At 40.9% G+C, this 26,360-nt stretch overlaps 1 protein-coding gene across 1 annotated transcript in view; it reads left to right on the forward strand.

Annotated features, from left to right (window-relative positions):
• ELOVL6 (ELOVL fatty acid elongase 6) overlaps window positions 1-19,887 on the forward strand; it is a 73,114-nt gene extending 53,227 nt beyond the window's left edge. The window contains exons 3-4 of the mRNA XM_062493761.1: window positions 16,689-16,840; window positions 18,788-19,887. Coding sequence (XP_062349745.1) covers window positions 16,689-16,840; window positions 18,788-19,212 — 577 coding nt within the window. The 3' untranslated portion in view covers window positions 19,213-19,887. The remainder of the gene's footprint in view (window positions 1-16,688; window positions 16,841-18,787) is intronic.
• The last annotated feature ends 6,473 nt before the right edge of the window (window positions 19,888-26,360 follow it).

Raw genomic sequence — 26,360 nt, forward strand, 5'->3', positions numbered from 1 at the left:
TTTAAATGTGGTAGCTGCTACAGTACTTGCCACACTTTATAAATAAACAAAACAATCACACCACCCTGCTGAGCTTGCTGAGCATTCAGGAGCCTGGTCAAGAGTGAATTTTGTGTCAACACTAGCAGCCAGCAGGATTTCTGAGAAAAAAGCAGCTTTATTACCCTTTGAAAGCGATGACTAGTTTTGGATGTTTTGTCTCTGAAAGCTTAAGTAGGAGCAATGACAATCAATCCTGCTTTTCACTTAGAAACCACTGTGAAAACATAATTTTCTGAAATCTTTTGCTGAGAAATCCATTTGAGATACTGGGGTTGCTGGCTGGTTTGGTTTTTTGGTCCCTGGCGGGTTTGTTGACTTGTTCCAGTCACTGAAGATTTGTTCTGTTTTGGTTTTTGTCCTACACTTTAATTAAGTGTGTTTGCCCAGCCTGGTTATGTACTGAGGTCGTGTTGCTCTGTGTTAACAGGAATCTGCTGTTAGGAAATTACTCAAAAGGTTTTTCTTCAGTCCCATAAGACCCCAAGGAAACCATTTCTGTTTCACCTGCGCAATCAAAGTGACAGACAGTCCTGTATTTCTGAATATTTCTTGGGGTTAAAAATCTGCAAAATACATTAAACCTGAATTGCCAGTTTTATATTCATGACAATTTGAACATAAAGGCAGGGCCATTCATTGAGTGTTTTACTTGGAGTCTATCAAAAGTGCCATGTTGGCATCCGTAGAAATCAGCAAAGCTGAGGCCAGGACTCACAGAAGGATACAAAGTCATTAATTCATGTTTTCATTACATCTCAGATTGATTTTTGTAATTCCTTTTATAGGCCACAGAGTCTCTGTGTATGGGTACTTTTTCTTTCAAGGAGCTTAAACATGTTTGATCTCCTTGTCTTCACAGAGTACAGCAGCATGCACCATTTTCCTGTGCATCATTAAGGGGCTGACAACAGAAGTTTCAGTGTCAAGGCTCTAACTAAAAATAGTAAAAGGTTGTCTTCCCTAGGGCGTACTGTCACATCATTGCAGGAGGCAAAGAAGCTAAAACATCTAACCTGATGCAATCATCTGTAGGCATTTAGAGGAGGAATATCTCTTCTTCTAGCCAAGCCACATCACTATAATGCTCTTATCATCCCCTGAGATCACTTAGATTCTAATCCAAACCCAGCTATGCTTTGTAGCAGTGGTGGAAATGAATAGGTGTCAGTGTTTCCAAATGTCTTCCTTCCTGGTAAGCACTTTCTCTAAGCAGTAGAAATGGTATCAAATGAAGCTAAAAGATTGCTAGCTGCTTGCCACAAAGCTAACAAGGGCCTCAAAGGCAAAGCACTTCCCACAACAGGTCTTGTATTTGAAAGACAAACCCAAAAAGACTCACTAAAGGAAGGTGACTCACTTTGCCTTTATGGAGCTGGTGGTGACTGATTTGCTACTGGAAGCACAGCAGCAGGAGTAGAGGGATTTGCACCCACAGAGGGCACCTGACAAGGTAAGCAGAGACATGCCTTTATGTTAAGAGCTCAAGTCTGAGCTGAATTAAACAGAAAAGACAAAACATATGTTTAAAGAAAATTTCAGTTGCTTGGATGTGTGACTCTGAAATACAATCTAGTTATCATGCGTGTAAGTAGGAAAATAAATGAAAGATGATTGAGATTTATGTCCCATCGTAAGAACTGCTATTCACAGGTACTTACATGGAGATTTAAACACAAATTAATTTCATATGTTGCTGAGCAACCTGTCAAAATCTTAAAATACTCTGAAATTTTATAAGGTCCTGACAGTACATTATAGAGAAAATTAATTATCAAAAAGAGGAATATTTTCCAAATAACATTAAAATGAATAAGCATAATTTAAAGTGATTTAATAATCTTCTCACTTATAAATTTAAAAGAAAATTCATTCAAAGTGAAACATTTCCTATATTTGTAAGGCATTAATGCATATTCTTAGGACACTTCTCGGAACCTATATCTGTAAAAGGCTTAATCTGCACCTATTTAACAATTTATTTCTATAGGACCACATTAATCTTTACTTGCTTACCTGATCTTCTTACATAACAGATAAAGAAACATCTTTATAATTACCATTTTGGAGATGAAGTTGAATGTTGGGTGAACAGTAGAAATTCAGAATGATTGGAGAGAATACAAAAATTCCATTGGAATACAAAAATCCATGAGTTTTAACAGTTTAAGAAGAAAAGTTTCTTTTCTGTAAGTAATTGTAATTCCAGTAGGAAAAGTGTTGTGTAGCGTGAATTCATACAGTGCAAAACAGATGCTAGCTGGCATTTAAAAAATTGTGTAGACGTGATAAAAATATACAGACTAAGAACAATAAAGTGCTGTCAAAAATATGTGTCTCAAATATCTACCTTATTTATTCTAACTGTCCTTGTTCCCAGATTTGTAACTGATGCCATGTGTGACAAAATGCTGTGCTCATCTTTTAAAATGTCACACCTTTGTTCACTCTGGTGTTACTCCTGTGGACTCCTGTGTCCATCAAAGTAATTTTGAATATAGGCTGATTTTACTGTTTTTAACTACTCGGGCCTAATTAAAAGTAAACTAAGGAGTCACTGTGAGACCTGGCTGACTCTGCTTTACAGGAGATATGGGTAGGGCTGTCTAAAAATTATTATTAAAATCTCTTTTGTCAGTGCTTTTTTAAGCACTTTCTTTAAAACATTTTCTTTTTCTCTGACTTAGCTTGCTTGTCTTTATTGCTGGAAAATGAACATCTTAGCAAAGTGAATTCAGTACATCATTTGAAAAGCTGTTGTGCTTATTTTGCCCCTGCTCCTTCCCCTCTCTCACAGGCCTTGAGTGTGTTGACACTCCGTGTGTCACCTTGAGTTGCACCTTTCTCATGAGCTCACCCTGTCCCAGCCCACGGGAGCCCTCACAGGACACCCACCACCCAGCATCAATAATACCCAAAGCAAAGCCCCTGAGAGTGAAACTTTGCCTTCAGTTTTATACAGGGCTCTGAATTTGAGGAATAAAGAACATCTGTCTGGTGGCTTACAGGGAACTATACCAAGAGGAAGCATATAATTAATTTAAAAGGAATCAATCAATCCTCCTTTCTCTGCCCATGTGGTGGCACTTCTGTATTTTACTCAGCCTTAATACCTGGTTCATGAGCATGGTAAAAGGGCTTCCTCCATGTAGAAATCCCTAAGAAACTGGTATCTCCATGTATTTTCTTCTGAGTAAGTCCCCAACAGCTTGTGCTTGTTGGAGGCAGCAGGAATACAGCCCTGATAGGTGTTAACTTGCATGACCTATCCAATCCAACGTTTTGTCTGCAGACAAGCTGTTAATAAACGCTGCCAGACCCAGCAGTGCTCGCAGGAAGGGCTTGGCTGCGTACGGGTGTCAGCCCGTGGTTTAGCAGAGTCACTGTTTTGTCACAAGTTTATCTTCTTCTAAACAAATGTGTCTCTTTGTGCGCGTACCATTCAGCATTCTACCCTTAGGTTGTTGAATTAAAAAAGGAAAATAAATAATTTGCCAACTGTTGGCAAATCCCTGCAGTGCAAACTTCTCTAGGGGCTTGCAGGAATATCACCCCAGAGGACAGAATGAAAAAGATCAGTGGCTCCAGGCCAGGAACCAGCATTAAATTTAAGGGTCTGAGCAGCTCATTAGAGTTGTATTATAACTTCTAACTTCTTTAAGCCTCCTTTATTCTGTCAAATGCTAGTGTTTCCTTGTAACTTTGATTTTTTCTTACTTTGTTATCTGCCAGTTTTACAGCTTTACTGATGGCTGGCTTCATTGGTTGGCTTGTTTCTTTGCTAAATCTTTTACTCTATTAGCGTTTGGCTTTACTTGCATAGGATAATTTCAAACTCCTGAGTATATGCATTTCAGTGCTATTCATGACAGTTACTCTGCCAACTTGATTCTATTGATCCAATAAGTATATTTAATTTATCCAGCAGAACTAGATAATGCCACTTTTTGGCATTATCATTTAAATCACTGCAATTCTATACCTACACTAGGATTGCCTTGAGATGGTGTTGGATGCCGAGAGTAATTTCAGTAACAACACAGGAACAAGTGCAAATGCCCCTGACGCATTCATTAAGGATTGCTTAGAAGGCACACTGTGCTTATGAATCCTCATGGGCTACTTTAGGAACCATCAGATGGATTCCTTAATTCCCATGAGATTTTGCACCAAACACAAGGCTTAAGTTGACTGTTTTTTTTTTTCCTTTATAGCAGTTGAGTCACAGTCCAAATGTGTTGAAATAAATATCCAAGAACTAGGAAATACGTCTTGGAAAAAAAAAATACCTCATTGAGAATACAGCCTTCACAGGGTGCCAGGGAATTTCAGCTGCAACAAAGTCCAGTTATTTTTTAATGATGGTATTGCTCAAGAAGTAACAGCTTTCATCAAATATTGTTCCTGCAAGTTCCTACCCTCCATGTGCCAGATCACCAGGAAGCAATGTCACTAGGTAGCAGCACACTGAAGAGGATAAAACCTGGTGATAGGTAATTGTTATTGATTAGCTTGTAACTGACTCTTTGGAAATCAGAGGACATACAGGGATGTATGGGTAGAGCCAGAAAATTGTTTTTCATTCTCTGTAAGAAAACAGTTACATGATTTTTTGGCAATGTATGGGTATGAGAGTGTCCCTCTGGTGTTCCTTGGGTGATAAGATTGAGTGCAGCTGCCCTTCAGCCTGCATTGCTCCCTGCTTATCTCTACAAAAACCCAGTGGGCCTTGCATAGCTGCCAAGTGCTCTGGGTAAGGCTCTCCATGCAAGCATAACTCTTTTTCACTGTCACCAGTTATCTTCCCCTCTGTTGCACAGACTACTGGTAGGGATCTAGACCCAGAATTTTTTTTTCTACTGTGTTTTTTAAGCAGTGCAAGTTTTTCCAGCAGCTCACAAAGCTTCACATATTGATTATTTGTGTGTGTGTGTGTGTGTGTGTGTGTGTGTGTGTGTGCTCTCAGGATTGTCTGAATATAGCTATTCCCAATAATAAGGAAGGCAGATCTGGAGAATCAAACTACATTTATTTAGGCTTCGTGAGGAGAGACTGGAAGGCAGTACCTGGGGTAGATTGATTTTTATCCACACATACAAATATGCCTTACAAGTAGTAGTTGCAGCAGTTGGCAGAATTGAGAATTGTTGAGTTTGTCACTTTAGCAAGGGAGAGTCAGATGGATTTTCCTCTGCTGTGATGTTAATGTGATTAAAATCTCCAGATGACAGTGTCCATTGATTGGGAGCCCTGCAGAGATGTCACTGTTTGGGTATGCTTAATGAGGTCCCTGGGGGGAGAAGAAATAAGTTAGGTCTGGCTTTTCCTTACAATTTTGTCAATAAAAAGGACAAAGAAGTGGTTTGGGGAGCCAGGTGAGTTGTGACTAAGAAATCTGCCGACAAGAGGGAAGGGCTGAAGGGAGTGGCCCCACACTGAGGGGTTTATTAAAGAAGAAAAAGGCTGATGCAAGGTACACAGTATTTCCCTCACTTGGAAACTACAGAGCAAGCCATCACTTTAACAGACCTCATTACCTCCCCCGAAATTTATCACATGGGATCCTAACACCACCCAGGCATGCATGCATGCATATGCTTATGGGTCTGTAAAGCTGCACAAATGATATATTATTTCTTGGAGCCATGTAAAATATTTGCACAATTTCTAAATCAGTCTGTGCTGGCCTGACTTCTGGTTTTGGTCCCAACCGAAAACTCAAATGATTTGCATTGAAAGGCTTTCTAGAAAGGCATCTGGATCAGTGCAGTAGACAGGTCTGAAAAGCAAGGTTTGTATACTTGGTTCAGTGGTAGGGGTCTTTTTTAGAAATGGAAGAGTAATTTGCTTTGGGATTTTGATAGGACTGAGCCCAAACCTCAAAGTGTGTGTGAGTTTATGCAACAAGAAATTTTCTGCCAAAAAGACTGATGATAACTGCAAAGATCAGCACAAGTTGTGCTCACACACATGGTCCTGAGAGCCAGAGAATCTCATTGTAAAGCACTTCCAGTACTGCTAACCAGCAGGTTTTAGGATAAACAAGCACCATACTGAAAAAGAGTGCTTTTCCTCATTGTCGTCTATTCCAACTTCTTTTCTTTTTTAATATTACTGTGGCTTGGACTTCATCCTGAATGACTCTCCTTCACTTTCAAGTCCAGTAAAGGAGGACTGTGTGGGTGAACTACAAGGTTGATTCGTTCTCCTTCCCAGTTAGGAAATGATCAGAGGGGGAGAGGCTGAGGAGTAGCCAGGAAGCAAAACATCAGAAGGAAGGTTTTACTGTTGGGGCTTGTTAAATTCTTAGTGTTCTCATGCCTTTGCATGTTTTGGAGGGACCCATTTCTGTTATTCAGAGCAGTGGATTACAGAGTTTGCAGTAAGCATAATGGTACCTAATACAACATTGGTACAGTTCCTGCTGCATTCTCAACTGTAACCTGAGTATTTCCAGGCTTTTGGGTCAGTCCTCGGATTTTTCTGTCAACCTGTAAGGGAGTGTATTTGAAACAAGGTCCAGCAGAGATGCCAACCACTGTCTTAAATTTCTTTCTAGTGGCTTCCTAGAACAGAGTAGCTGCTCAGAGCACAGTGTCGCATTTTGAATTCTCTAATGCCAGGGCTGGCTGGAAAAGTTCCTGCCTTTCCCAGTCTTCGTTTTCCCCACTATGAATGAGAGCGATGAAATCATGTCATTAAGAAGTGGAGAAGAGACTATTTTAGCTATGTCATTCACCAGTCCAGGTAAATGGCATGACCGTGGAGCCATCCACAGCAGCACATAAGGGTGGGCAGCAAGGCACTGGAGGCAGCACCTGCTTGCAGGATGGGTGGAGGGGTGGGATAGGTCCAGCAGGAGAGGGCTGGAGCTCAGTGTGAGGTGCATGGTTACAGGAGTTTAGAGCAGAGGGCAGCCACAGAGAGTGCCCATTGCTAGTAATCACATTCACCTCCCCAATGAAAGCGAATATTTACAAACAGCTCTCTCTCCTCTCTCAGCTGGAGAGGTAAAATTGCAAGTGGGAGCAAAGACATTAGTCTTCACAAGCTTTCAGGCAGTTTAGGAAGTTCAAGACATTTTCTAGTTTGAAACATCTGTGAAAATTGTGCTCTTAATTACAGTGGTTAGTAATTTTATAGATACCTTGCAGCCTTTCAGACATATGGGCTGAAGAGGATGAGTTCTGTCTTCTTTTTAAAGAATGAGATTATCATAAGTGGTCTTAAATGACTGTTATGTTAGTTTTTGGAAAAGTGCTTTTAAAGGTGTTCAGTTACCATAAGAAAAATGTGTATCATGGAGCCAAGGTGCTTATTCCATTTTTTTTTTCCAGCCTGCTGTAAGAGAATAAATAATGGTCCCAAATAATTTAATCTATAGGCTAGGCCTTGAAGGACACAGGCATGAGGGAGCTGTTTCTGTGCTTTCAATTATCAGCTGCAACTGAACTGTAGTAACTGGGCACATGGTTGTCTAAACACAGTTAACAAGGGGTAGAATATGGTGGCAAAAACCTCCTTCTTTGTTTTTACAGTTTTACACTGAAACTGCTAGATACAGAATGAACAGTTTTCTCATTGGCACCAGAGAAAACTTGGTAACATTTTTTCACAGCTATGCCCAAAATTACTTTTCTTAAAGGAAAATGTGAGAAAATTATAGCCAGTGTGATTTTTTTTTTCCAAGTGAAATGCAAACAATATAGAGCAGAAAGGAATTTGGCTTAGGTGCTCAGTAATGTTATGATAGTTCTAAATCCCAAACATACAAAAAGAAGCATTTCAGTCCCCTGAAAAATTGACTTTGAAACAATCAGATTTTTTTATTCTACAGTGAGGATTTGGGGTTATGATTTTGTTCATAGTTGACTCACTGGTTTTGTCTTCAGACTTTTCCTTGATATTATTGGCTGGATAGAAGCCTTTTAAAAATGGATTTCCCACATACTCCATTGCTGCTGAATAGGATTACAACTCCATTTTTGCAGTTTTATCAATTGAAGGCATAAGTAAAGGAGAACAGGAGTTTTTATTAACATTTGCATTGAATTTTCCACCTCACTTTTGTATCTGCTCATGTCGCAAGGAATTAAGCACCCCATCATGAATTCTTATCCATACCTGCTTTTATTCCGGAGTTCACTGGTGCAAAACAACTACAATAGTTAAAACAACTGCAAAACTTCCATGAGGGAGAAAATCCAAGTATTTTCTCCTACAGTTAATGTCAGCTGCTGCATTCTGATCCTATACAAATGCAGGAGGTGTGGCAATGGGGAGGCACTTGTAGCATGGATGCTCTTGAAACTAGCTTTGTAGGTTCACATTCTCTGTCACTTCTGTCCAGCTGTGTCAGGCCAAATCTACCCTGGTGTTTGCCTAACATATTTTCTTAAGGGAAAAGAGGGGGAAAGCAAGGGCCTGACTGCATCTGTGGAAGGCACATCTAGTGTTCAGCCTAGGTCAGAACATTTTCAACTGTTGGTGTTTCTAGGACAGCACTGCAAGTCTCTGCACATCACTCTGTATTTTTAGATCTTGAAAGTGTGCTGCCAAAATATCAAATGTACAAGCAATGAAGTGTTGTTAAGAGGTGTACCAATAGCTTTTATGTCTATAAACTGTTTAGCTTGAAAAATATTGGTGTGCCTTAGGTAGTTAAGATGAAGGACTTTGGAATTGAAGGTTTTGACAGCAACTTCAGAAAGTGAAAAGAAAATCTGCAGTAGGTCAAAGGACTCTGAAGAAAATTCCTCCTACTGAAGTGTGTTTACTGTTATTTCAACTACAGTGTTTTCACTGATACAGAGTTAGGTCAGACCTCTTTCTGCTTACATAAAACAGACCTCATGAGTAGGACACTGAACCACAACTCACAAATTCACAGAATAACCTGAGCTGGGAGGGACCCACAAGGATCATCAAGTCTAACTCTTAAATGGACAATACAAGGATTGAACCCACAGCCTTGGACTCATGAAGTTGCACATCATTTTTATCCCAACTTGGACACAGATTTTTGACAGGACAATTAAATTTCAGTTTGCCTCACCTCTTTGTCTTTGAAATGGGTTTTATGCTTAATCACCTTCCAAGGCCATCACATGAGTAAAGGCCATAAAGTTCTGTGAGGAATGTATACATACAGTGTTAAGGGCCTTGGAGATGCCAACACAGACAGAAGTCTGAAGAAAGTTGCCTGAATAGACCCCAGCTTATGAACAGCTTTGTACCTAGCAGTTCTTCAGTCAGGATCATCTGACCTAAAGCTGTTGCTGGCCTGAGTATTAATTAGGGTGGTAACTCTGGAACAGCCCAGGCTGGAGGTGGTAAGTCTTGGCTGTTGAAAACCAGAGAGGACCAGAATTTTGGAATGGCAGAGGAAGGTCTGCTCTGAGGAGAGAATGGAGATGTTCTTTTCATTTAAAGTGGATTCAGTGAGGAGACAGAGCCTTCTGGGGAGGTACCAGGATCAGTTCTAGGAGGTAAAACAGACAAGTGCTTTACAAATGTCTTACAACAACAGTCTTTCTGCAGGAACAGGTCTCCCTCTTCATCACTAACCTTAGCATTGCTTGAAAGCACTTTGGAAATGTTGAAAGATGATGAAACAGTAGACTAATTACATTAATTTTCTTTGCCATTTCTTGCAAAATAACAGTTGGGCTGAGTTCATCATCTGTGATTTGAACAAGTGTCTCTCTAGGATTTCAAGGTAACTCACCGTTAAGAAGTCCTGCCTTTTAAATGCTTATAAAACACCTCAAAAATATTACATTTGGAGTTAAGAGTGACCAAATCCATACTTAGTACCATTCTTCTTCAAACTTTTTTGTGAATACCATATCATTGTGTATCCTTCACTGACCAAGAAATTGATTAATTTAATTTGGAAAGTTAAATACTCTCCCACAAACCCAGCAAAATATATTCTAATAACTAGGCACAGACTTACAAAGCTGGTTCTTCTGGGCAGTTATTAATACAAATGAATATTTCATACAGGTTGCCCTTGTGTCACACTGACTTTTTTAGGATGTTGGGTACCAGGTCCTTTTCCAGGCTGCTTTTGTGTGAGTTTCGAGGACTCGTTATTTTGCGGTGACTTAACGACAGAGGAAATCAAACTAAGAGCCATTAATTCCATGTAGTTCACTACATGGAGCAACAGTCAAATGTTAGCTTTCACTCTGTGGTCACATTTCATTTGTGCTTAATGATCAGCTTTTCACTGTACTATGCAAATATAATTTTGCAATCAAATATAAGTCTAAAGAAACTATATAGTTTCTACAGCAATTTAAATACAGGAAGATCTAGGACTTTTGGTAATTCATAGAATTTACATAATTTAAGTTTTATTGAATATCATCAAGACAAACTTATACAGGAGTCACATCTGAAATAACGTTTAGGTGGTCTGAAACCTTTTCACAACCCTTTCATATACTAAGATTTTCGTAGGAATAATTGATTCCTCCTCTCTTTTAGAAGATTTGTTCCATCTGGAAAATCCAACTTTTTAAATTTTTTTTATTATTACTGCACCATCACATATTGCACATTGCCTAGTGAAGTTGGTGCTGCTGCTCCCTTCCCCCTGCAGAGCTGGCCAGATATGGATGAATATGTCCATCAGTGAAAAAGTGAAAAAAACCCCACAACAAGACTTAAGAGGTGATTTATTAAAAAAAAAAAAAAGGAAAAAAAAAATAAGTGGAAGAACAGATGCAATGAAATCTAACAAATCCATGAACACCCAAGAGCAGCCTGGGTATCAGAAATCAAATCAAAACAATTGCAAGTTCTGCTGGATTGTGCTGCTCCTTTGCCATGTTCCTGCACACATCAGCCCCCCAGAAAGTGGGGCCCACAGGATCCCCATTCTCCCTCAGTGATACCCTGTAAACATATGCCCATGGGCACAAAAGTTTAAGGAAACTTAATTAGCCAGGAAACGTATTTCTCACTTATCCTTTCGCTTCAGAACACTGGAAGGTTGGTGTGTGACCAGGTCTGCAGAACTGCAAAACAAACCTACCACTCATGTTAAAAAATTGTTTTGTTGCAAACTCTTTTTAGGAATGAGTTGAAAAGCACAGCAAAGGAACAACTGAATGATATGAGGTGTTTTTTGACATGGAGATGCACCCACCTTGATACATGCTGCTTTGTAATACCAAGGATTCCTGGGTTTCTTTACTCTTTTGACAACTGCCTTGTTGGGGAGTTCAGCAGTGTTTGATGAAGCTGCATTTCTTTTCAAGAAAATGAGTTCTGAGAGTTGTTTCTTATACATGCTTGTTCCCTGCATTTTCCCAGTATCAGTTTATAGTTTGCGTGTGTTCCGTTGCTTGGCCAAGCAGAGAAGTACTCTGCTGCCCTTTTTTATGGATACTCCTGTCTCTAGGTGTGCTCTTAGGACTGCCTTGCTGCTTGGACCTGACAGACTGAGGGGTCGCTGTACTTCTCCATGCTCCTGTGCTGATTCAGCATTAGCAGTGCAACTCCTTCCTCTTTCCTGAGGACTGGGATTTAAATAAGAAGGTCACAGAAAGGCCATTTTATTATGTTACAAGATAACTATTTGGCAGCAGAAGGGAAGCTTGGAATGACTGCCAAAGCACTGCTGCTGGCCATAACAGGAAGGTGAAGATGGTTTGATTTGTCATGAAGAAAGGTGTAGGAAGCTCCACATTCTTCACCTGCTGTCCTTTAGACACTTCAGAGTACTCCCTCTGTAAATATTTCACATGCTAAAATAAAAAATAAAATAGTCAACAAACAACTGAAAAACCTGCTTCCCCTCTTTTCTTGCTGTTATAGTACAAGCAGGCTGCAGCCAGTGTGGTAATCTCAGCTCCTTTCCCAGGACCACTGTTAGCTCGATGTGGCTTTCAAAAAAGGAGGACATTGTGCTTTTTGCCATAGCCTTGTTCTTTCAGGGCACAGACTTACCTGCCAAAACTCCTGTGAGTCACCATGTAAGCAGGTCAGGGCAGAATTAATATGTTTTCTCTTTTCCAGCTGGGCCTCAGGCTGGGAGCTGGAGCTGGACCTGTGGGAGCTGTGGGTGGCCAGCTGGCTTGCTGCTGGACTATCCCAGCACACCCACAGCATACTATAGTCCAACATCTCAAAGACTGGTTGAACCAGCTGGGCACTGCATATACACATTTCATGGTTTGTTTGGTTGAGTTTTTTAAACCAGAGCAGAGACTTTCTGCTCTGTGATTATCCTTTAGGGCACATTGCTGTATTCCATACTGCACATCTAAATTTGGTCTTATTTGGAAGTCACATTCCCTGCTCGGTTCTGCTGTGTTGATCCTGGACTGGGGTGTCCAGAGGTGTCAGGAGCCAAGTGTAGGGATGGGTCTCCATAGAAAGCAGCACTACCAAAAATGGACAGTGACCTCCACTGTGAGGAGGAGCTAAGCCTGCTAGAAGCCAGCTGTGGTTGGACTGAAGGCTTGAGGTACCTGCTACTCACTTGGGCTTTTGACAAACAAACATTTCACTCCCTACTAGCAGGTAGGATGGAGACAGCAGAAAGTAGCAATAGGCTTCAGACAATAACACCTGCATTGTCTTCCCATCAGCCAGCTCTCTAGCCCTTAATTCTGTGCCTAACCCATGCTTGGGATGTGTTTTGAGGCCCTCAGAGTACTGGATTTCTGTGGCCAGATTTTGGTAGTAGAAGGACCATTCCTCATCCCCCTCCTCCCCTTGCCACTGGTGAAGAGGAGGTAGAGAATTCAGGTGTAAAGTTAAACCCAGGAAGAAGAGAAGATGGGGGGTGTTTTTAAGATTTAGCTTTTATTTCTCATTATGCAACCCTAATTTTATTGGTAATAAAGTAATTTTGCCAAGTTGACTCTCTTTTGCCCTTTATGGTAACTGATGAGTGATCTCTGTGCCTTTATCCCAGCCCAGCCCAAGGAGCCTTTTGGTATATTTTCTCTCCCTTATCTAGTTGTGGAGAGGACTGATAGAGCAGCTTTAGTAGGTATGCAGCCAGGGTCAGCCCACCAACCCCTGTTTGCAAACAAGTTTGAGAGAGAAAAATATTACTTTGTATTTTACTCATGGATATATTTTAATCATACTATGGACAGTAAAATACCAGTTGAGCATTTTTTAACTTACCAGAGAAGCTACTGCCTGAAGGGCGGAGAATATAGGACATTTTGAGTCTGAATAGATAAGAAGGCTGCATTAGATGGTGCAGTTTGTTTCTGATCAGTCTCTCCAGTTGTAAAAGACTGTAACTGTACAGTCATTTGCTGCTACCTTATTTGGAAAATCCCTGCAGATGATTCCCACCAGATAGACTGCTTTGGTAAGCAGTTCATTTCAATATCTCACAAAAGCTACAGCAGAGAGCGGGGCGAGGACAGAATGGAGCTGAAGTGATTTACTGAGTAAGCAGTATCATCACTCTGCTGCACATCATGTCTTTGCAAGAGAGAAATCTGTTGGTTGATTTTACCTTACAGAACAAACAAGATTAAGTGGCAGAGGCACAAAAAGCAGTCTTAGTTCTCTTGCTCCAAGACACATTTGCAGGCATACAGTAGATCTTTTTCAGTCTCGGGTGGTGCATACTTGTTGGCAAGATAGTGTTTTGGCATGCAGCACTTCCCAAAAGCAGCTACCTGCTCGTGGTGTCTGTTTAGGTAATTAAATAGGTTACTTGGAGTTCGCTATCCTTCTTTTGCATAAAGCCTTCCACGGTGAATTATGTGAAAATGTAACTTGGTTTCTGCTGATAAAAAAAATACAGATTAGTCTGACTCACACAGTGTAGAGTTGTAACTGGATTCTAGATTCATGGAACTAGAGGAAGCCACTATCCTGTGGAATTGTGGAAAAGTGTGTGAGTGTGAATCAGTGTGTGTGTGTGTGCGCGCTCCAAGGAGAGCTCTACAGTAGTTGCTAAATGGAAAGACAGGCAGAATTACATCAATGTAATCTCATAGACAGCAAAGGAAAACTGTAATCCCCACCAGACACAGACTCTGTGGCTCTGTTATCAGTCTAGGTTAGGTCCCTGGGTGTCCATACCCAATCACAGTTATATCATTGTTTGCCTGTTGCTCAAAAAAGTGTTCTTCTCATTTGTGTTTGTGTTCATGGCACAGAATTCTCTTTGGTTTTAAAACCTTAGTAGCAAACTTTTTTTTTTAGAAAATCAATACATCTTCTTTTAAAGACATATTGCTTGCAGTTATTTGATTTCATTATTTAAAATTGCCTTTTCTCCCCCCATTTTAATGTCAGCACTGAGATACTTGCTAATGGGAGAACCAGTGTATCATTAGGTATTCTGCCTGATCTTCCTCCACCCAGTTTTGCAACCACCCAAAACACAGGAGCAGGCAGCAGCATGCCCTGGCTAGCCTGAGGAGTTCACTGCCTCAGGAAGTGATCAGATCGCATCTCTGTGAGGATCTCCTGTCTTCTTGGGAATGAGAAATGCAGCTCCTGAGGAAAAAAAAAACAAAACAAAACAAAACAAAAAACCACATTAAGAAAAAAAAAATATTAAAAAACCAAACGAGGGTGGGCATCTTTTAAACACCGAAGAGAAGACACAGAATGCATTGTACCTCATTTCAAAACTCCTCCTGCAGGTTTTGGCACTCTCTGCTGAGTTGAAATGACCGATGAAAGATATGAGAAAAGTGTGCTAAGCATTTCTGGGATGAAACAACCCTTTGTGGAGAGGATGCATTATGAGCTGTGTAGATGCTGAGAGCACTGCCCTGTCTCTTCTGCATGCAGGGGTGGGTGAATGTCAAAGGCTGCAGTGGCTCTCTTGCCTAAGCCTGGGAATATGTGCGTTGCTTTGGGCAATACTAATGGGAAACACAGACTCAGCTAAACTTCTTCAGCACACCTGAAAACCACAGCAGGGTGGTTTTTTACTTGCACATAGCACAAGAGGACTCATCTGGCAGTAGAGCCAATGAGCAAATACCACTTTGCAAATAGCAGATAATACTAGTAGCTTTGTAAGTCATCTGTAAAATGAAACTTCAGGCATCAGAAGTAATGGTGCAGGAGTCAGGATGCAGCACTTCTCCATGGGTATGACCTGGCTGTAGAGCCCCATCTGTGATGCCACTGACAGCCCAAAGAACAGCAGTCACTATGGCACTCCAGTGGGCTGCAGATTCCATCCAGTGGACAGGGGAGAGCAAGCTGCATTGTTCCTTAGCAGCAGACAGATTTGACTGGGTGTATCAACACTGCAGATTTGGAAATCTGAATACTCTGTGCATATTATGTATATGTTAGGTAGCAGTTTTTATGTGCAGTAGGCTTACTAACACCATCTAGTCTGACCATTATCATAAAAACTGCCATTAAACTCAGCTTTTCAGGCTGCCTTGATGATTTTAAAACATTTTTTGCAGAATACTGACTTTACAAGACAAGGACAAGTAACAGAGACTGTAATTTCAGAGGAACTGTTCCTTCTTTTACACACTTAGCATAAACGGTAGCTTGTATTACCCACATGTTTATTACACCAGTTTTAGGTGTCTTGTTTTGCCTGCTGCCCTGTATTAGTCATGCAAGACAATGAGGCAGAGTGGGAACCAGGTTAGGTCATGGTCAGAAAGTTAGAGGGGAGATAAGATGGAGCTGGGTAGAGGAATGAGGACGTAGGATGTAGGCATAAAGTAAGATATACTCAACCTCAAAATAGATTGTGTCTGTCTTTGCTTGATTTCTTTTTGAAAGCTCCTTCCTTTACCCAGTATTCATCACAACTTATGTGAGGCCACCAAGCTACAGTGGTAGACAGTGGGCAGGTATGTTCTTGCCATAAAACAATGAAGCAAAACTCCTGCAGAGCTCCTTGCTGGTGAGACAAAAGCCTTTGTTTCTGATATGGGCTGGATGTCAGCCTATCCCCTCTGTAATTGCATTAATTAATACTGTTAGACATCTCTTTTTTCTCATTTACAAAGTTTCTCATTTACAGAACACTGTTACTTTGCATCTCACTTTGATGAGGTGAAGGTGAATCTGCTGTTTACAGCTTGATTTAACTACTTGTTTCCTCTGTTAGCAATTACCTGATAAGGGATGAAGTCAAGCATGTACACCAAAACACTGGCTCTGACAGATTCTTCATCAAAATCTGTGTGCTCTACCTGGGTATGGCTGTGCTCAGAGCTCCTGTGGATGTAACAAATACAGAGAGACATGAGAGAAAATGGAGGAAACCAAAAAAGTGAATTGGTCCTGATTATGTTGCTAGCACAGCATTTTATCAACTCATTTCTTAGAGTTTGCCAGCCAGCAGCATTAAAACTCTTCATGTAGTTTTGAGCTGAAATATAGGTTTCCCTGCTCCTGAAAACTGAAGGATCATTCCTGTGGTAATGAAATAAAAAGCCACTGATGTTATCATTCTAGACTTTCACCGTGGAATGTGGCTGCAGTCCACTTTACAGGTCTGAGTTCAGAGTAACTTCCTAGAAGCCAGCAGAGTTGCTCCAGCTTTCAGGCTGTCTCAAACTTACTATTTCAGCACAGTTATGGCCTTTTCCTCATAATGATTTGAAGTGATGGCATGTAGATCTCAAACATCCACTGACCTTTCCTAATTTTCTTCTTTTGTTTTAAAGTATATTTGGTGCTGTTCGAACTGGTGCTTATATGCTGTACATTTTGATGACCAAAGGCCTGAAACAGTCAGTGTGTGACCAGAGTTTTTACATTGGACCTGTCAGCAAATTCTGGGCATACGCATTTGTGCTAAGCAAAGCACCTGAACTAGGTGAGTACCCTCTCTCTCTTTCTCTCATATACATTTGTGTATTTTTAAAGAAATGTCCATGCAGGAAGCACAGGAAGGGTCTCATTGCTGTCAAAATCCCATTCAAGTCTCAGAAAAACTGAGTGAGCATAACCAACCCCAAACTACATGTTTTAGTCTCTAGAGGTCAATTCCAGCTTGGCTGAAGTTAGATCAATGTGAAGCTGAATAAGACCTTTCCCAGCCCAGGAATAAAAGGCAGTGATTATACACAGCAGGGCAGTCAAGAAGTAAAAGCAATCTGGTCCATACCTCTTCCTGAACTACTTGTAGGCAAGTTGGAGTGGCATAATTGGCAGTCACACAACCCATGGGTACAGAAGTGGATGGTGGTCTGTAGCAGCTGTGTCAGCAAGAAGCTTTGAGTCAGGCTCTGCCTCCATTCTGCAGCTTTCATTCTTTAATACACATCTAAGTGTACAATTATGAGCAGTAAGGTGCTTCCTCCCTAGACTATGAAAGCTGTGGCTGTCTGTTTCCTCCAAGTAGAAACCAATTTCCCATAATATCCCTAGCTTTTCCAGTCCTGGTTTTTATAAATTTGTATCTCTCCAGCGAGTTCTTGGTAAGGATACTTGGGATATACATGTGAAAACCAACTTGAAAGTCAGTCTCCATATGTTCTCATCCATGGCTTATTAGTGTAAGAAAGGTTTGTTTTAATGGAAAGGAGCAGCCCTCCAGTGTTCATTTCAGAGGATGCCCTTATTAAACTGCAAAGGACTGCAGCTGTCAATGTGTTCAGGTGTGCAGCAAAAATAAGACTACACCTTTTAGTAGGTAATTTGATTCAGCAAATTAGATTACAGCAATTAATCAGCATTAAAACTAGAATGAGACGGACACCACTTGTGTTGCTGTGTCAGAATCCCTTGGTTTCATGCTGCTTAAATTGCTGCAAACCTACAGAAATTTGGTTGTTAAAAATGAGGAACATCAGCTAGAACTGCACAGCAACAATAAATTGAACATAAGATTACTTATTAATATATGAGTCAACATCTTGCAGTTAATGAAGTCAACAGCAGTGTTATTGTCTAATTTAGACCTTGTGAAGACAGTGCAGTTTTGCTTGCATCCATGACTAATATTCATGACTTAGATTTCCTAGGATACTTATACATCAAACTAACTCCCCAGGTTCAAGTCTCAGGGATCCTTTTGGAAACACCATGTGTATAACAGTGGAAAACAAGTAGTATATATATTTATGTCCATATATTTAATTGAGATGCTCATTGCAATCATGAGAAGCAGACAGAAGAAAAAAGCAAGAAAGAGGAATAAAGGAATAATATTTACTTTTCTACAATAGTAAAATGGATTTGCAGAAAAGGGATGTGTATTTCAACATAACCCAAATTTCTTTCGGGAAGCATCTCTTTCAGTATGGTAGGTTGTACATTCAACAGCTTTTTTTGTGTATTACCTCGAAAGGCTCTACCAATTTTAACTAGGTTCAGTTTGCATGTAGACATTTGAATCAGAGGACACTGTGCTGTTTCCTCTAGGTATTCTGTTCTCTGTCAGGTTGCATTTCTCTTGCAGTCACAGTGTATAATAGGCAGCCTCACAGTTAGAGACAATACACATACATCCACCTACCTCACCCCAGACTTCCGTGGATAATATTTGCACCAAAGGACTACCAGGTAAACCTATGGAGTTTTCAGATGGGGTTATCCATGCAGGAGAATATAGATGCATTGTTTTGCTAAAGATTGCATAGAGATTAGGAGCCAAACTGGCTCTCAGATCTAGAGCTGAGATGGATTTCATGCTCTAAAGTAGTGTATACTCCAGCAAGAGCAAAGGGAAGAGAGCACTGCGTTAATTGCGGAATTGTTTGATATGTTTCTCATTTCCTTCCCTCTTCTTTTTTTTTTTTGCGTTTTGTTTTTATTACAGGTGATACAATATTCATTATTCTTAGGAAGCAGAAGCTCATCTTCTTACACTGGTACCATCACATTACCGTGTTACTTTACTCTTGGTACTCCTACAAGGACATGGTGGCTGGCGGTGGCTGGTTCATGACCATGAACTACGGAGTACACGCCGTCATGTACTCCTACTACGCCTTGCGGGCTGCTGGCTTCAGGGTCTCACGCAAGTTTGCCATGTTCATCACCCTCTCGCAGATCACTCAGATGTTGATCGGTTGCGTGATCAATTACCTGGTCTTCTCCTGGATGCAGCAGGGCCAGTGCCATTCCCACGTGCAGAACATCATCTGGTCCTCTCTCATGTACCTCAGCTACTTTGTGCTCTTCTGCCATTTTTTCTTTGAGGCCTATATCGGCAAAACCAGAAAAGAAAGAAAGGTTGACTAGGGATAGAAACGAGAAGCCATAGCTCAGGGTCATCAAGAAAAACAAAATTATAAGAAAATTAAAGGCACAAGGAAACACATATATGTATGGTGCAGCTAAAACTTGGCAGCTTAGGGAAAGTTAGCATGGTTTAACCCAGTAAGTTTATGATCCTATCATGGTGAGGACTCACTGAATTCTACTCTATCTCAAAGGACTGCTGATGAAAGACAACTTCCTTCTTGTACCTCTCTGCTCTAGAAAAGAAGGAGAAAGGAAGAGAAAAATCAAGAAAAAAGGAAAGAAAAGAGAGAAGAAAAGGGAAATTAAATAATGTTAAGGGAGGAGAAAAAAGTGCATTAAATAAGCAGTGTGTTTTCCCAAGGTGGTGGAGAGACTTTATTTAAAAAAAAGAAAAAAGGTTTCTAAATCCTTTCTAATAATTTCTGTGCATGAAAGGAAAATAAAAGCAGAAGTGACAAAAAAAATCTGTCTATAATAACAACAAGATAGCAGAATTAAAATCTTTTCCATAGAAGGTTAATACCTTTAGCCAAAATGAAGCCCAGAAAGATGTTTCCTGCATGGAAACTGGCTGAGCTCCACACTGTGGTTAGGTATGGATGGAAAAGAGACAAGATTGATTTCTCTGTTATGTACTCTTGCCAGGAGAGCAGATCTAGGACATAGAGTGACCTCCCTCAGAAGGCAGAAAGGAGCAGTACTTTTACAAGAGTTTAATGTGAAAAGATGCACTGTTGCAATACATATCTCAGAGAGTGCATTTTCCAAGTGCATTTTTCAGTTAAAGGCAAGGAATTTCTGAAGCAAGATAAGTCATAGATATTTAAATCAATAGTTTTTGCTAAATTACCAGGGGCTAATAGTGGAGGGATGTTCAGGAAGGAGAGGGAGACACCTCCCCTCATGAGATTTTTAGGAATTATCCATTACTCTTAATTTAGCCTGCAGCAGCGCTGAATTAAATGGGGGAAATTGGGAGAAATCGCAGTTAGCGAGAAGAGAGTGATTTATCTGCCCACTGTTTCTAGAACAGAGCCCTGTGGTACAATCTGGATTCTGTGTTTTTGCAGATACAAGGATACCTGCTTGAATTGGGAGAGGTGGCAGGACTGTGCGACATTGGGTATCACTGTGCTATTGCATCTGCCTCCTGGGCAGTGCAGAGATGTTCAAAGTGCCCTCCTCTGGTCATGTGGAGATACTACTACAAAACATACTTGGAATAGGTTTTTCTTGAGATTTGTGTAGAAAGAAAAATAAGTCTAAATGAAGTAATTTTGCTGCAACAGCTTAACTCTAAAGTCCAGAGAGAGTTATCTTTCATTAAATAAATACATTTCTGCAGAGTGTGCTCTGTAACATCAGACTGACTGCTTAAGAAGACACTCTTTCTTCTCTGAAGTCAGCTACAGATACAAGGAGAAATGTATTTCACTCTGAACCTTAGAGAGTGAGTTGAGAACAGCCATATTCTTTCAAAGACGAGTAGATTGCATTATCTGTGATATTCCAGTCCTTACAAAGCCAAATAAAATGTGTAAAAGTTCCTAGTATTTCAAAGACGCAAGTATGTAAACTTGATGTTAAATGTGTTAATGTAGTATTCTAAATTGTAACAGCTAGGTAGTTTAACTAAACAACTAGAAGAACTAGAGCAACAAAATAGGGACTGCTGTTCTGCATAGAATATACACACACCTATAACTACACCACATACACATTCTGTGAATTGTCAACAAGAAAAAACAGCCCAGTGGCAGAGAATCACGTTTCCTGGCTAATGCAGAAGATTGTCATTATCTTTCTTGCTTTAATTTGAGATTGTACAGTACAAAGGGGTTTTTTTAACTATGATTTTTAGCTTTATTTGTGCTGTCATTCATGAAACAGAGCTGCTTTAGTATCCTGTTTAAAGATGACAAGGGCTTTCGGTGTCTCATTATATACAAAAGAAAAACAAATAAAGTTACATTCCATGTTATGTGAATGGTGTTACAAATCAAAGGCCTTTTCAGGCTCAAATCGTAGTTATAATAAGCAGAAAATGAGTTTACATTTGTGTTACTTAAGTTATTGATGTGCTGACATTTTATAGTACAAAACAGCAAAATGTGATATGCAGTAATGAAGCTATGATATTCATTAATAGGACTTCTGTATACATGGAAATATTAGACAAAACCAATTAAATATGTAAACCATTTTGTTATACAGCTTGAGAGTAGATAATTATAATGCTGAATAAGCCTTTTTCCTCATGCTTAATTTTGCCCTGGCTAAAAAACAGGTTAGGAAGACTGGTAAAGAGTGGAAAAGGCAAAATTACAGTTAACTGCAATTAGCTGATAAAGTGTTAGTAGAAGCCCACCATTGTGCCATTTAGAGCCTCAGTCCTGTGTGTCTTAAGTCTCTCACACAGAGCAAAAGGGGTTGGAAACAGTCCAGTGTCTGGAGCTGAAGCTGGAGCAGAAATCTTGGACTCTCTGCAGTCAGTGGAGGCTTTGCTGTGCTTTGAACAGAGCCAGTGTGCCTGACTGCCTTTACCTGAGCAGAGGGGAAGGAGCCCTGCACATCTGCAAATTTGAGGGTTATGGCTCATTACTCAAAACCTGTATTGATGGCAAGTGACATCACAGCAGGGCAAGGACTTGTGGCCCAGCTTTAACACGGGCATGAAACAGGGTGGGTTGCAAACAACAATCTACCCTGTTTCATACTCAGTTTCCCTGAATTGCATAGGATTAAATCCCCTGATTTCTAGGTCCTGGATTGCAATGCTGGCTGGCAACGCCAACCCTGATTTCAGCAGAGTAAGAAATTCACCTGTTCTTTCCCCATTTCCCAAAGCCCTCCTGGGTACCTCTGCACCATTCCCAGCACCTGCTCCTCACCATGCCCACTGCCCTCCCAGACAAGGTTGGGTGTGGGAAAGGCAGCTTCCCTGTTGCCTGGGAGGCAGCTCCAGTGCAGTCACCAGCCCGAGTGACCTCTCAGCAGGCAGTGCAATGCACCCCTGGTGTGCAGAGGAAGCTGAGCACCAAATGCAGGGGGCATCCTGACAGGTGACTGGGCTGCAGACAAGTGCATTTGTAGAGATGTGGCAACAGGTTCAGACATGTAAGGTACAGTGATAAATTAGGGAACATTTATTGTCACGCTGGGAACTGGGTGTGACACTGCCATTTGCTTCAGGAAATTGTAATATCATGCATTTACACAGGTCCTGTAGCCCTACTGTGCCATTGGGTTTTTCCTCTGAGGTTCTCCACTGGACCCAAATGGGGTAACTGGAATTAAAGAATTTGACTAAAAGACAAAAAACAGCTGACACTGTTTTCTTACTTTTCTTCCTCTGAAATATACATGCATAATATTTTGACATCACATTTAATCCACTTGCATATACTTAAACACTGAAGTAGTCAATCCTAGTGTCATGACACCTCAGCAGTACTCCTGCTGTTCTAACCTTTGAGCCACAAGATACAAACAGAGCTAATTGGGTTCTACTTATTTCCCCTGGCTTGAATCTTAGAGTTGTATTTTCAGATTTTTCTGTCCAGTACCAGAACTCTTTTTTCCCCCTAATTATTTTAAAGAAATCTGTTAATCTATTGCATTCACACATGCCATGGGGAACTCAAACTTTATATATATTTACCAAGGATCATAGGACCTGTGACAGCCGTGAGAGATGCTAGAAATGCTGTTAGGGGATCCACTGTTAAAGTCAGGAAAGTTCCACTGATGATGAGGTGACTCTACCAGGGTCAAAGTCTGCATTTTTTGTTCTGAAATAAAACCAGAAAGGTCGGTATGGATTTATGCTTACACAGCTGCCAGCAGAGTTTGGCTCTTCCTTAACATTACTTCTGTGTAGTGAATACTTTAAGGAAAATATTTTAAACTAGTTAGTGAACGAGAAAAAGCTTGGATAATTCTGCAGCCTCTTTAAATTGTGCCTGTCATGAGAAGGAAACCCCTAGGTCTTACAGACCTTCTCAGAGTCACAAATTATTTATGTCTGGGCTCACCAGTAACTCCCAACTAGGAGCAGCTGGTTCCAAAAGAGACCTCTCACCAGCATCTCCCACTAAAATGATACAAGTTTTACTTGCAAGATAAGGGTGCAAGTGTGGAAAAGGAATCGCTCAAAAGAGTCAGGCAAGGTAGCAGGAATAAAATACTGGGCACAAATTGCAGGAGAGACACAGAGGGAGATCTATTCCCTATCCCAGGACAAAGCTTCCAGACTGCTCACTCCTTTCCAAGATGAGGAAAGGCAACGTGGAGGGAGGGTGGGCTGCTGGTGCCAGGAAGGGGTGGCTGGTGGAATAAAGCTTCCATGTGGGGGCTCCTCCTGCAGAAGCTAATTAGGCAGTTCCTCCCTGAGTGCAAAAGTAGGTTTGTGGATTTGTTTGGAGGAACATCCAAGGTCTGATGACTTGTTCAAGCCTTGGGTGTATTTTTTTTTTGCTTCTGAAAGCAAAAGTTTTGGAAATTTTAGTTGAAATCAATGGTACCTCAGGGTTCAGCCAACATTTCAGGTGGTTTCAGGCAAGAAAGAGTGTGAGAGACAAATTACTGTGACCATGAAGCAGCAGCCTTTGTAAGCAGATAAGTGCCAGATAAAATGCAGTAGTACTGTAATATCTGTAGTAGTTGAAACCTATCCCATACTTCAGAATCAGAAGCAGCAGAATAATATCTTTGTATAGAAACCATAAACACAGTAATGAAGATGGCTTTGATCAAGGAGGAAATCAAAACCAATTTCAGACCATAGTGCATAAGTTCAGGACTTGTTCCAATGCCTACTGAAAGTGAGATTGTTGGTGAGATGTCCAATGACTCAAGTAGCTTTACTTCAGCCCACTGGAGCCCAGATGCAGAGGGTGATGTAAGACCTAAATTCCCTTTCTCTTAGTGGTGACATGAACCATCTGGGGCATTACTCAGCTCTGACATGGGTCTTCAGTCATATTTTCCATCCTAGCATCAATGAGCCCTCTACAAGGGAAGAATTGTAACTCAGAATTGTTGGTGGTTTTCCACTATTTTTTTTCCAATGCATTTCCATTCCATTTATTTTATTAAAAACAAGCTAAAGGGCAAGTCCTTGATCCTGCTATCATGAATGCTCCATTGCAGCCCATGCACCATACACAGGCTTTTGCTTACAGGGATAAAGGCAGGACCAGGGTCTTGTTACTGACTTATTTTCTAGCAGAGCAAACACCACAGGGTAGGATTTGATTTCTTAAATTAAATCAACTGTACCAACACAAATGAGATTGGATCTGCACATTCACTTGACAGCTAAGGGGAACCAGGGCCCCTCCCAGGATATCATAATGTAAAATGCTGCATGAAGAGGGGTTAGAGTGTATTTCCCAAGGGGTATAAAATAATATTTCCCTGAAACAGTGACCTTCCTGAGAAATCTCCATTCTGTCCAGTCCTGGACAGCTTCAAACAGGCCTGTCTGCTGAAAAAATGCAGCTCTGATTGACTTATCTGCTTTCTCCAAAGGGCCACTACATGCTTTAGGCTTTTTGGAGCCTTAAAGCTCAAGCTAGATTTATATTCAGAAAAAGAAAAACAACCTTAATATGTGTACAATAACTAGAAGAGAATAGTATGATAAATATCTTTATTTTACCATTTTCAAATTGCTATTTCATTACATAAAAGGAAGTTTTTATTTTTTGGGGTATATTGATATTCCAAATAAATTTTAACTTTTGGTTCAAAATAAAATCTGTCTCTGTGTCTTATTAATCTGTAACATCCTTTTTTTTTCTCTCTCTCTCTCTACTGCCACCAAGTCCATCTATTGAAAAAGAGAAGTGGTTCTCCAGATGTGAGACTACATACAGCATGACTACTTTGTCACTTCCCAGCAGATCTCTACCAAGTTGATATTTTTCTGCACCACACAGAAGTAGCATGTGGGTTGTGTATGTCACGTGTATCTGTGTGATTAGAGTGCATACAGGTACTTAAATGTCCTGATTCTGCATGCTTACATTTTGGAAATCCTAATCTTTGCATCTCTGGTAAGAAACAGAATCTCTGTCCATCATGGTACCATCTGTGCAGGGAGACCACGAGAACAGAGCAGCACTTGCCAGAGAGCCCTGCCAGCACTGTGCTGTCACTGCCACACTAATGGCACTGACTGCTCTGCAGGGTCTGCACCAGCCATTTTCTGGATTATCCTGTGTCCATTGTTCCCTGAACATCCCAGTTACCCATCCCTCTGCTGGCAGCACAACTTGTACGGACAAGCACCCCTGCTGAATGAGGGACACAGCCATCCCCGCTCTGCATAGCAAGAGCAGTTCATGGCTTCTTTTGCTCTTTTGGAGTTAAGCTAAATCAAGCCATAAAGGAAAAGCTTTGTTGCCCTATATACACAAATCAGTGAAGTGACTTGCCTCTTATTGCAGGACTAACCAAAATCTGAGGTAAGATCCAAAGTGAAAAATGTTTGGGCTGCATCATCACTCTGCTGAACCCTCACCACTCTCCCACTGGCTTCCAGCCCCACAACAGCTTTCTGAGCAAAGAGCAGAAGCTGGAGGCAGAGGGAGGAGGGTAAAGCAGAGGGGGAAGCCCACATCAGGAACACATGGGGATGTAAGAAACCCTGATGACCTTCCTGAGGACTGGCTTGGGAATCAGCCCAAGGAGCAGTCTGAAAATTAAACAGTCAGAAGAGGGAATTGCATGCACGGAATGGGAAGTGCTACTTGCCATCTTCAGTATTATCAGAGGGAGAGTGAAAGAGCAAATAATGTAGCAAAGCAGATGGATATTTCCAATGAGCTCCTTTCTAGTTTCTTCTGTCAAGCTGCTGTGGCTCACGGTGAGCTTGTGCTTAGATGTCCCCAGCAGAATCAGTCATCCTGGCATCCCACTAAACATGGGCTGCTGCTTACCGAGAAAGTTGATATTGGGATTAAAGAAAATGTGTCGTGCTTGTCCCTCAGCACCAAGTGGACAGGCAGATGTCCATCACCACGTGGCTCTAGCAGTGCCCTGTTCATTGCCATCCCAGCAAGAAGAAACAATTTCCTAAGCTGAGCGCAGGCAAGAGCCCAGCCACAGTGGAGAGGAGCTGTGGGGCCATAACTGATGTT

The sequence above is a fragment of the Cinclus cinclus genome, chromosome 5, assembly GCF_963662255.1.
Source record: "Cinclus cinclus chromosome 5, bCinCin1.1, whole genome shotgun sequence".
NCBI classification, from domain to species: Eukaryota; Metazoa; Chordata; class Aves; order Passeriformes; family Cinclidae; genus Cinclus; species Cinclus cinclus.